The sequence below is a fragment of the Eulemur rufifrons genome, chromosome 15 (assembly GCF_041146395.1).
Source record: "Eulemur rufifrons isolate Redbay chromosome 15, OSU_ERuf_1, whole genome shotgun sequence".
Classification (NCBI taxonomy): Eukaryota; Metazoa; Chordata; class Mammalia; order Primates; family Lemuridae; genus Eulemur; species Eulemur rufifrons.
Window position 1 is genome coordinate 35,823,921 of NC_090997.1, and position 12,311 is coordinate 35,836,231.

General features: G+C 37.7%; 1 protein-coding gene across 2 annotated transcripts in view; it reads right to left on the bottom strand.

The window, feature by feature from the left end:
• The window catches only part of COL12A1 (collagen type XII alpha 1 chain), a 114,028-nt gene that overhangs the window by 83,805 nt on the left and 17,912 nt on the right, over positions 1 to 12,311 (bottom strand). For both annotated transcript variants that reach the window (XM_069489128.1, XM_069489127.1), the window contains 5 exons: positions 10,903 to 11,193; positions 10,096 to 10,698; positions 7,890 to 8,162; positions 4,820 to 5,092; positions 2,066 to 2,338 (listed from right to left, as the gene is read on the bottom strand). In XM_069489128.1, the coding sequence (XP_069345229.1) occupies positions 2,066 to 2,338; positions 4,820 to 5,092; positions 7,890 to 8,162; positions 10,096 to 10,698; positions 10,903 to 11,193 (1,713 nt within the window). The remainder of the gene's footprint in view (positions 1 to 2,065; positions 2,339 to 4,819; positions 5,093 to 7,889; positions 8,163 to 10,095; positions 10,699 to 10,902; positions 11,194 to 12,311) is intronic.

Consider the following 12,311-nt stretch of genomic DNA (forward strand, 5'->3'; position numbering starts at 1 on the left):
AAGTTTATCCTTTGGGGAAAAAATCCTATGAACAATCTATGCTGAAAGGCTGTGGAAAGCATATCAGCAAGAGAACTTCAAAAGGCCAAAAGAAAAGGACATACTTCTCCAAAATTCTGGATGCTGCTCCAGATGTAAAAAGCACATGCTTTCATTGCTTGGATTATGCCTCTGTAGTTAAGGCAATTACTGTTTCTACTTATTTTCAAAACTTTCGTGTAACCAATCAATTATCTCTGAAATACTAAAGCTAAACAGTTGACCCTTGAACAACATGGGTTGAAACTGCAAAGGTCCACTTATATGCAGATCTTTCTCAACCAAATGCAATCAAAAGTATAATATTCCTCAGATGTGAAAGCCACTTACATGGAGGGCCAACTTCTCCTACGAGCTGACCTTGAGACCTCTGTATGTGTGGTTTATAGAGGGACAATTATATTTTTAGATAGCAGTCCTAAAGTTAGTAAGTTATTTCCTCTTGATGAATTTTATATATATAGTATTTTACAGTTTCCAAAGAGTTTCAATTACATTCTCTCATTTGATCACCGCAACAACCCTGGAGGAAGGAGGGAGGATAATCAGTCCCGCTTTATCGATGGATAATCCTAGGTTCAGAGGGGTTAAGAGATTATTCCAATGTCACACAGCTGAGTAGCACAACCAGGACTCTTCTGGTTCTCAGTACTTTACACACTGGTATTTAATCACTCATTTAAATCCTTTTGTAAAAACATTTCATAGACTCCAGGGATTAAAGTTTTGATTGTTATTATTTTGATGAGAATATATAATATTTATTTGTTTTTAGTTCTTGACTAAGTCTTGAAGTTTCCAATCAGAACTGCCCATTGTAGGCCCTGTCCCTGCCAATTATAGTATCTACAATTCTCCAAGTTCCTGGAGCCATCAAATTTGATGGGTATTTTGCCTAATATCACTGTGATTTCACATCACAAAAGATACTTCAGATTCATTTTCTTCCTATAATCTTTTAAAATAAGTCACATAAAATATGATGATAAAGATAAGGAACGTTATTGCCTGATAGCCCATTTAGGCCCCCAACAACAGAACTGAGTCATCATCATTGTCATCATACACTGATATTGTTTCTTTAGCATTGCAATCTGTGTTCATTGTGGTTAAATTAAATTTGCACTTCTCTCTCTTACGCTACTTAGTAGTTGTGGTGAGTCAAACCTAGGCTGCAATTATATCTCAAAAGATCCTAAGAAATGGGAAGCACTCTGACAATTAACTCTAGAGAACCAAGGAAACAGCTCCAGTCTTGATGTTTCTCACTAAGTCCTATATTGCATTCACTTTGAACTTCTAACACAGAATTGAATTTTAGAGGTCACTTAGAAAACAAACAGAAACTTGGATTCCCACATTTCTCGAGCTATTATGAGTGCTTTTATGCACAGTGAATGGAAAGAGCACGTGAATGAAAGTCAGAAAATGGGTCCAGATGGACCCGGGTGACACAGCCAGCTGTGTAACCCTGGACAATCCCAAACCTTCCTCATCCACAGATGTTTCTACAGCCCCTTCCCACTCTGAATGCCACACTCCTATTCTCCATTTAACCAAGCCATGGCTCTATAAACACATTTCTGTGGCCTTATTATGCATTCAGCTCCTCAGGGACACTTCTGCCTACTCAAGGTTAATTATTTCAGTTGCTTACATTCTACATCTCTGAATAACAGCAGATAGTTTTATCGTTGTTTTTCAATATAAGTTCCTTTTAAGATTAAGAATTACAGGCCAGTATGGTGGCTCATGTCTGTAATACCAGCACTTTGGGAGGCCAAGGTGCGAGGATCACTTGAGCCCAGGAGTTCGAGACCAGTCTGAGCAACATAGTGAGACCTCATCTCTACATAAAATAAGAAAAAAATAAATAAAATATGAGTTTTTCCTTAAAAAAAAAAAAAGAGAGAGAGGGAGAGAATTACCACATTTCTAGGTTTCATTCTCTAAAAACATTTTAAGTTTCCTAAATGCAGAATCACAAATAAGCTCTAGGATTTTTATAAAATGTGACAGTAATTACCTTCCAGCGTTGTTCCTTCTCCAGAAAGGGCATCTCCAGCCCCAGATGAATACAAGGCCGTCACAGATAAGGCATATCGTGTCCCTTCCTTTAATTCCCTCAGCACGGTAGTGGTGGTATCTCCCCCGACAGTGACCTCTTGAGTTTCGCCTCCTGCCACTGGGGTGTATGTGACAAGATACTGTTTCACTTTCCCTGGTGCTCCACTCCAAGATAACTTCATAGTTGATGTTGTAGGATCAGAAACTCTTAAGTTCCTTGGATTCCCTCTAACTTCATTAAAAAACAACAACAACATCCAAACCCATTATTTAATAAACTGACTTGAAAAACAATGTTACTTTACATATGCATTATATCAAATTTGTATCCCGCGTGACCCTACTGCAATTCTGTTGACGAGCCAACAAAGTTTAAGCATTTCTAAACTGGACTCTACATGTTAGCAGAAACAAAAGATACACAATTCCTTTTCTATGAAAATCTTATACATAAAATCTTTCATGTTAGAATCTTTCCTATAGACATTTCCCTAAATTTTCCCCAAAAGTAGAACAAAGCACTATAAAATGTGTACATGGTGATTAACGGCACAATGTAGATTTTAACTCCTCTAAGAGGCAGGGCACGGTGGCTCACGCCTGTAATCCTAGCACTCTGGGAGGCCGAGGTGGGCGGATCGTTTGAGCTCAGGAGTTCGAGACCAGCCTGAGCAAGAGCGAGACCCCACCTCTACTAAAAATAGAAAGAAATTATATGGACAGCTAAAAATATATATAGAAAAAATTAGCCGGGCATGGTGGTGCATGCCTGTAGTCCCAGCTACTCGGGAGGCTGAGACAGGAGGATTGCTTGAGCTCAGGAGTTTGAGGTTGCTGTGAGCTAGGCTGACGCCACGGCATTCACTCTAGCCTGGGTAACAGAGCGAGACTCTGTCTCAAAAAAAAAAAACTCCTCTAAGAAATCGTCAGTAAATACAGTTAATCAGTGTAATGCTAGGAACATCTACAGATAACAGCCAGGAAATCATGCTGATATGGTAAAAAATGATAAATGATAAATAGTGACATTGTCTCTACAAAAAAAAAAAAAACTAAGAGAAGAAACAGCCTGAGACCTAGTCTTGGGTACAACTCCCAGGGGCTTCCCATCCCTTTGCAATTATGATGTCTGGTATTTCATGACTTTCTTTGTAGATTGTTGATGTCATCCCTGAAGGATCTCAAGGCACCCAACCATATGACACTCGCCACTGAGCACACAACAGCCAGCCAGTTTTACTTCAGAAAACAGAAGGATAAAGAGTTACTGGATCATTTTACAGTACCCAGCACAAAGATCTCCAGCAAGAGAGAGAAAAAGTAAAGTAGTGACTTTCTAAATGGAAGCGAGGAGGAAGAAAGCAGGTGGAAAGAGAAAAGGTCTCCAACAGGAAAAGCTAATGAGCTAGGTTGCAGAGAGAGGGAGGGAGAGTGAGGCAGAGGGAAGAGGGGAGAGTAAACTAGAGGGAGGAGGGAGAGTGATGTAGAGAGAGGAGGGGGAGTGAAGCTGAGGGAGGAGGGAGAGTGATGCAGAAGGAAGGAGCAAGAGTGAGGCAGAGGGAGGAGGTGGAATGAAGCAGAGGGAGGAGGAGAAGAGGGCGGGAGAGTGAACTAGAGGCAGGAGGGACGGTGATGCACAGGGCGGTGGTGGGAGTGAAGCAGCCCAAGTCATAATGGATATTCCTGGTAAGTGTCTACAGAAGGTTAGTAAAGTCCACAAACTCAATTCACCACTTATCAGCTCCATGACTCTGAGCTATTATTTAATTTTCTTAGCCTTAATTCCCTTATAAAGCTGAAATGGTAATAACAATAACTTTACAGAGTTTGTGCAGGGATTAAATGAGATAATATATGGAAAGCCCTTTATACAGAACTTGACACAAATAGGTGCTCAATAACTGTTTATTTTTGCTAATATGTCCTTAGCATTACTGTTGCTATTAAAAAGTTTTTAAAGATACGAACTATAAGGAAAATATGAATGCCTTATTTTTTCTCACTGAAATAACATATTAAACATCAATAATTTGTAACAAATATCATCATTATCTTGGGATCCTAACCATCTCATTGAAATGAAAACAGGTTAATGTTTAAAAATCCTCCCCAAGAAGTAAAACATCATCTGCTTTAATGGTGCACAGAAGTTTCACTTTTATCCACAGTCATCTCTCAATTTACTAACATTATTTTAAAAGAATATTGAGACTATATCATAGCATTTAAGTTCTACTGACACAAATAAATGATGTCATGAGTAAGTTAAAAATTCAAATAACTCAAATATAAAAGGACTATTGGTCTAGGATACTAAGATAATTGAGAAGTATCTCATCATTTTTGTAATCTGGATCACTTTTGTAATCTTTTTTTAATATTAAAATACTTTATGAAACAATATATAAATTATGATATTGGATAAATTTTATTAGTCTCTGTTTTTAAAAGTTTTCAATAAGAAGTCTACTGCTAGTCCTGGGGACAGGGCTCCAATGAGAACCTTTTTTTCCAGAAGTGGAATCTGTTCCCAGACCGTGGGGTGGGTCCTGAAATGTTCTAACACACTTTCCTGAATGAGATTCCACATCCAAACTTTCTGTTGCTTCTGTCGTTTGGCAGTTAGCTCCCCATTGGCAAGCATTAGTTGTCCAAAATTTCCCCTCTAGTCTAAGATTTTGGTGCTACTATAGGGTAGGCATATTTCCTCTACCTTCTTCAGTGGCCGCATTTCCAGTCAACGGAGACCCAGGTCCTGAGAAGTATTCGGGAATTACAGATACTTCATATTTTGTGTCTGGAGTCAGGTTCTCCAGCGTTCTCCTCCTCTGATTGGCTGGGGTGGTAACTTCTTTGCTTTCTCCACCAGCGACTGGTCTATATATAATTCGATACCTTAACACTCTGCCTGGAGCTTGAGTCCAGGTAATTTTAAAACTATCTGTAGTTTCATCTGTCACCTTTAGGTTTCGAGGTGCTCCTTTTACTGAAATAAAATATATATATACACATATATGTTCAAACATAAGTTTACTGATTTTATATAAAAAATACAAAAACTAGCTTTTAATCACTAAATCATAGCATTTCTCTAAATAAATCCATGAACAGTTTTTGGGCAAACTTCCAGGTCATTGCATTCATTTAACCAGAGATTAACTAGATTCTGAAACAGTAAATACATATTCTACAATAACCAAAAAGAAACCAAGTACTCTTAATTTTTTAATTAAGAATGTATATAACAAAAAACTTTTTAAATCATGGATATCCTATAAATGGTACATTTACATGGCTATAAAATTAGAGAATAAAAATAATTCATTTCTTTGGATATAAGTAACTAAGACTTTCACTTTCACTTTATTTTCTCAGAAAAGTAGAAAAATAATGTGTAACACCCAGGTCTACCATATCTACCCACTAGACCATTTATCCAGTCCATCCCACACTAATTTTTTATTTGTACAGTCATTTGACTTGGAGAATAACTGGACCTTCCATGGGATGGAGAAAGCACATAATATGCTCCCAGTGAGTGCTAGTTAGATCCCAATCTTGATGTTGAATTTCAGTTTGGGCAACATCCATAGGCTCACAGTTTTAAATAAAATTTTCATGAAGCCCAAATGAGAACATTATTTGGCTTTGTGTTTATTAATCATGTTTGAATGACCTATTTGTTCAAAGGGGCAAACTGTCCATATGGAGAACATTCAGGAAAGGTGAACTACAGGTCACTGTCTTCTCAGTCCACTGGGCTGAAACTGTAGTGCAACATGCTGCATGTACCCCACAAACAATGAGAAGTTTATTTACATACTTAACACATAAATAGATCAGCCAGGGAAAAAGAAAGGAAATGCGTCTCTTCAGAAAAGAAAAAAAAAAAGGTAGCTGGCCAACTTAACGCCCATGATTCATTTTGTATGGCAAGGGAAAAGACTAAACTAGTCAGAACAAATGAGGCACATAGACTGATGGGTTTGAATACTGTCTCTGAAGCTTAATAGATATGTAATTTTGGGCCTGAGATTACTTAGCAGTAAAACATGACTGTTTATAGGAGGACTGAAGTGGTTCGATGAGATAATCCTGGCAAACATTTAGCATAGCACCTGATGCAGGAGCTCAATAATTGCTAGTTTAATGAAAGTATTGAATCAGAAACTTCCTTATTGACTAAAGAAAGCTTATATCCCAGATTCCACCACAGATGATAGAACTGGAAAGACATTTAGCAAATTCTACTGTAGTAGCCCAATGGCCAAAAACTAGAGTGTGTATGAATGTGGTGGCCTCTGCTCAAATACCCTTTAGACAAGTTTTCTCTTGAGACAGACTTCATTCCCATTCCCACCCCAAAGTGCTAAAGAAAAAGGGTCAGGCTCATCAGGCAGCAGTGTGGGCACTACAGGAATTTGTCAAAAAATCTGAAATATCTAAGTGTGAACTTCTAGCTTACAGGATCACAAAAACTCATCAGGTGAAAGGACGCCTTAGGTCATTTCATTTATTTGCTGGCCTTCAGGCAGAAATATACCTAAACCACCAACAAAAGAAAACTATCAATCTTATTTGAAAAACGTTTCAGAGAAAAAAAGATTCTCTGGCTCTTACCAGTAAGGCATGGCAATGTGAGCTATCCTTATTAGCAAATAATTCTTTGTAATTGTTATAAATTTTTTGCTCTTTCAGCCTTTTTCCCTCCTATCCTCAGTCAAGATGGGGAAGAACAATTGACATGTTTTGTGATATTCACTGTGCTACATTAAAGGGTAATTGCCCTGTCTTAGTCTTCTATGAACCAGGTTAAATTGGTGCCCTTTAAATGTCAAATGCAGTGAATTATCTCTGAAAATATTTGATCCTGTCCAGTAAAGAAGACACATCTAAAAAAATACTGCTTAAAACATTTGGTAAAATTTGTACACGCATATTCATAAAAGCATTATTCACAGTAGCTAAAGGGTAGAAGCAATGTAAATGTTCATCGATGGATGAATAAACAAAATGTAACATACACACACAGTGGAATGCCATTCAACCTTAAGAAGAAAGGAAATTCTGACAAGTGCTACGTGAATAAACCTGAGGACATTATACTAAGTGAAATAAGCCAGTCACAAAAGGACAGGTACTTATGATTCCATTCGTATGAGGCACTCAAGAGTAATCAAATTCATAGAGGCAGAAAGTGGAATGGAGACTTCCAGGAGCAGAGGGAATGAGGAATGGGGAGTTATTGTTTAATGAGTACAGTTTCAGTTTGGCAAGTTCTGGAAGTGCATGGGAGTGATGGTAGCACGAGGTAAAGGTACTTGATGCCACTGAAATGTACACGTAAACATGGTTAAAATGGTAAATTTTATCTTATGTGTATTTTACCACTATGTTAAGGAAAAAACAAACTTGGTAATACACATTTGCCATCAGCTCCACAAGTGCAGTAAGGCAGTTTCAGAAATGTTTAAAACATAACATTCCTGAAGTGTGGTACCGAAAAAGATGGATATGCAGTATTTCAACTGTTAATTCCATAATTATTAACAGTTCTCTATGTCTCTTCACATCAAATTGATCAAAACAAATCTAAGCCTTTTTACTGAAAAGTTTTTTCTCTTTTTTACAAAGATTTATGAAAAGCTGTATTTTAAAGGTGCCAAATCTTACAAAGGCATTCACAGTTCTGAACTATAAAGCAGATGGTTATTACAAACTGTAACTCTGTTCTGTAATAAATTACTAGCTTTTGAAAAACAGCGGCAGGAATCTCAACACACCTTCTGCAGTGGTCTCCTCTCCAGCTAAGGGGATGCTGAAGCCATCCTCATACTCTGCAGTCACGTTGACCAAGTACAGGGTCTCTGGCTTAAGGTTGTTGAGGACAACACTAGTGCTCGAGGCTGGCTCCACCACCGTGACCTCGTCTTCTCCAGCAGCTTCCTTGTAGGTGATGTGATATGAAAAAACATTTTCTCCAGCTGGAGACCAGTTGGCTTTGATACTGTAAGAAGTCACCTCGGAAAAACTAAGATTCCTTGGAGGCACATAAGCTATTAAAAAAAAAAAAAGACATAGTTTAAAATGTTTGAATCTATAAAACAAAAGTGAACCTAATGACTACATGTTTCTGAAATGGCTTATATTCATTTTGGAGAATGATGGCCATTGAGACCAATGTTCTCAGTACATCTTCCACACTTGACCATGGAGAGAAGGGCTCCCACTTACAGTCTCAAAAAAAAAGTCCTGATTATTTGCCTTGTCTACCAAAATACTAAGTTATACTATTTAAATGACTAATTAAAATTGAATTTGAATTTTGAGATTCTTAAGACAAAGCAGTAACAGAATAGACCTGCCCCCAACTAGAATATTTAAACAGTAGCAGACCTAAATATTTAAAAACAGTAGCAGATCAGAATTTTCCCATTCATCCCTGATACTTGGATATTAACCTTTGGTGGTGGGTAGACAGATATTTCAAGGTAATAATTAAGGAATTTTTCCTAAAAAAAGAATATTTATTAAATTAAGCATTTACTAAACTAAATCATAGAAAAATATAATGTTTATAGTGCAACCCCTGTGGAAAGCAATGTGGAGGTACCTTAAACAGATTCAAGTAGACCTACCATTCGATCCAGCAATCCCATTATTAGGCATCTACCCAGAAGAACAAAAGTCATTCTATAAAAAAGACACCTGCACCCGAATGTTTATAGCAGTACAATTCACAATTGCAAAGATGTGGAAACAACCCAAATGCCCATCAATTCATGAATGGATTAGCAAAATGTGGTATATGTATACCATGGAATATTACTCAGCTATTAGAAATAATGGCGATATGGCATCTCTTTGGTTCTCCTGGAGAGAGCTGGAACCCATTCTATTAAGTGAAGTATCCCAAGAATGGAAAAATAATCACCACATGTACTCACCAGCAAACTGGTTTCCCTGAGTGCACATTTGGGAATAACACCAATTGGATATCGGACAGAGGTGGGGGCTGGGTGGAAGGGATGCGTGTATACCTACTTGATGAGTGCGATGCGCACTGCCTGGGGAATGGACACGTTTGAAGTTCTGACTGGGGGGGGATGGGGGTGGGGGGAGGGGATGGGTGCATACCTACATGATGAGTGCGATGTGCACTGTCTAGGGAATGGACACACTTGAAGCTCAGACTCGGGGGGATGGGGAGGCATGGGCAATATATATAACCTGAACTTTTGTACCCCCATAATGAGCTGAAATAAAAAAAAATTAAAAAAGAAAAAAAGAAAAAGAAAAATATAATGTTTAACATATACTGCATGTCCTCACGGGACATACAAGCAGATTGGAAAACAAGAAAATGCAAGGTTATTATCACAAACAAAAGCAGTACATATGAATGCCAAGTGAGTGAAAGTGATCAGGTTATAGTGCTAGAACAGTTAAGAAAGACTTGGTGAAAAGAATGGAACTTGACTGAACATTGAAAAATTAGATTTTAGAAAAATGAAGAAAAGAGGATAGAGAATTCCAGATGTGAGAGATGATGCCCAAAAATGATCCAGGAAAAGGAATGCATAAAAAGAATTCAAAGGTCCAGGACTGTATTCTAGCTACCTTTGATTCAAAGGCCCCAGCTCCTAGCATCTGGCACATAGTAACCACTCAATTAGTGGGTTTTTTTCTTATTGGAAATGACAAATAGGTTTAAGCTCATTCCTAGACCTGCTTAAGCATCTAGGAGCAGAAACATTTCATAAGTCTTACAGGTAAACTATTTTTTCACCAACAGAAATATGATCCATACCCAGGAGAAAGCCATATATCAGAGCTCAATTAGCTAAGTTCAATAGTTCTCAATAACATAGGAAAGTTATACTTTCTCCTGTCTATAAAAAGAATTGAAGAAGCATATTATCCACAATTTTAGAGCAAAAAATGCATTGTTCATGAAGAAATAACTTTTACTCTACAAAGTCTACTAACCTTTTTTCTTTATAGCTGCCAATTCTTGCTCAATTCTAAGGCAGATAGACTGTGTGAGTTCAAAAGATATTCTCTGAAAAGCATCAAAATCTTCCACTGTGAACACGTGGGTCTCAGCAGGAGGAGAGGCAATAGCTTCTAATTCTGAGCGAACAGCATCCTTCACACCAACTGCAAAGATTTCAACATCTGAATTCCTTAGTTTTATAGCAGGATCTCTGAAAGCATCTGACGATTTCCCATCAGTGATAAGAATCATGACCTTTGGTACGTTGCTTCTCGAACCCTTGCTTGGCACAAATATTTTCTCTCTGACGTAAGTCATTGCTTTGCCAGTGTTTGTAGATCCTCCTCTGTAGGGGAAGGTGTTTATTGCTTCAATTATATCTTCAACTTTGTTGAATTTTTTCAAAGTGAACTCAGTATGAGGATCGCGGCTGTACTGGACAAGACTAATCTGTACCCTATTTGGCGAAATCTCAAAACTTTTTACAAGAACTTCCAGAAAGGCTCTAACTTTAACAAAGTTTGCAATTCCAATGCTATAGGAACCATCAACCAAAAACACAATATCAGCTTTTATATCCACACCACGTGAGCATTCTGTGAAGAGAAAGAAAGTCCATTAAAATTCAACACATATGAATTAATCATTAAAATACAGTCATCCAGCTTTCCCAGTAAGCATGCTTCTCTAAAAGAAAGCTATTGCAAATATTTTGTTCAAAACTAAGTCCAAACCAGTAAAGCATTCTCTCAAATGGACTTTCACATATTTCAAACACGAAGATGCACTCATCAACTTACCCACTTGAACTTTCATTGGCTGAGTCTTCTCCATTATTGAAACAGGTTCACTGGACGTCACTCCCTTCGTGGCATAAACACTAATCTGGTATTCTGTGTCTGCTGAGAGGTCCCGAACACTGAGCACGGTTGTCTGAGGTCCCACACTCAGAGCGTGCTGTCGTCTTCCGACCGTCATTGGTGTGAGGACGACTTTGTAGCCAGTCACCTGGCTAGGAGATGGATTCCAATTTAGCTTAATGTATTTTGATGAGACTTCCGAGGCAATCAGATTTGAAGGGGGCTCGACAACTAAAAAGTAACAAGCAGACTGATTAATTACAGTGAGAAGCAACCTTAGTAGTCTGGTCTACAGGTTTGGACCTTCAATTCTCCTTATTCATATTAACCATGAAGACATCAACAAGAGTTGCTGACACCCTCCTCTCTCCTCAATGCCACCTGTCCCCATCAAACCAAAAATGACTCAAAGCTTGATTTTTAGTCAGATTGCTGAGAAGTTTATGGAATAAGAAAATCTTTGGAAGAAATTACTGATAGGACACCTCATGCCTAATTCTTTTCTGAACCCAGAATTTCCATTCTGGTTTTTGGTATTTCACTCATTGTCTTTATTCTCAGGTACCAAAATAGGCACTCAAATATTTATTAAATTAATTATTTACTTAGTTCTCTAGAAAGTTTTTCTTTTTTAATGATATCATAGGAGTAAAACTATAATCTTTGAAGTATACTTTATAATATTCCAAGAGAGAGAGAGCATTTAGCAATTCTTAAATAATGTGTTTTTATAATTTTAAACAAATTTTATTTTCACTTCTTTCAGGTTAAGAAAAAAAGTTCAACTATGTTCACAGTGCCACCAAACATAGGTGAAACGATAGTTCATAACATATATATTGACACATAAATAGCAATCATATGAAAATTTTTGAGGCTAGGCACAGTGGCTAATACCTGTAATCCCAGAACTTTGGGAGGCCGAGGCAGGAGGATTGTTTGAGGCCAGGAGATCAAGACTAGCCTGGGCAACATAGCATGACCCCATCTTTATACAAAAAAATTTTTAATTTTAAAAATTAGCCAGGCACAGTGATGCACACCTCTTGTCCCAGCTACTCAGGAGGCTGAGGCAGGAAGATCGCTCGAGCCCAGGAGTTCAAGGTTATGGTGAGCAATGACCAGGCCACTGCACTCCAGCCTGAGTGACAGAGTGGGACCATGTCTCAAAAAAAAAAAAAAAATTTTTTTTTTATTCTTACTCAATGTAGAACATAGTCATGCATTTAACAGTAAACATAAAGTATCTTAAGATATTTTAGAAAAATATTCAAAATTCTAGATTTGTCAATGGAACCAACTCCCACAAGATATAGTTCTAGTTTTTTATAAATCTACCTGCAAGAAGT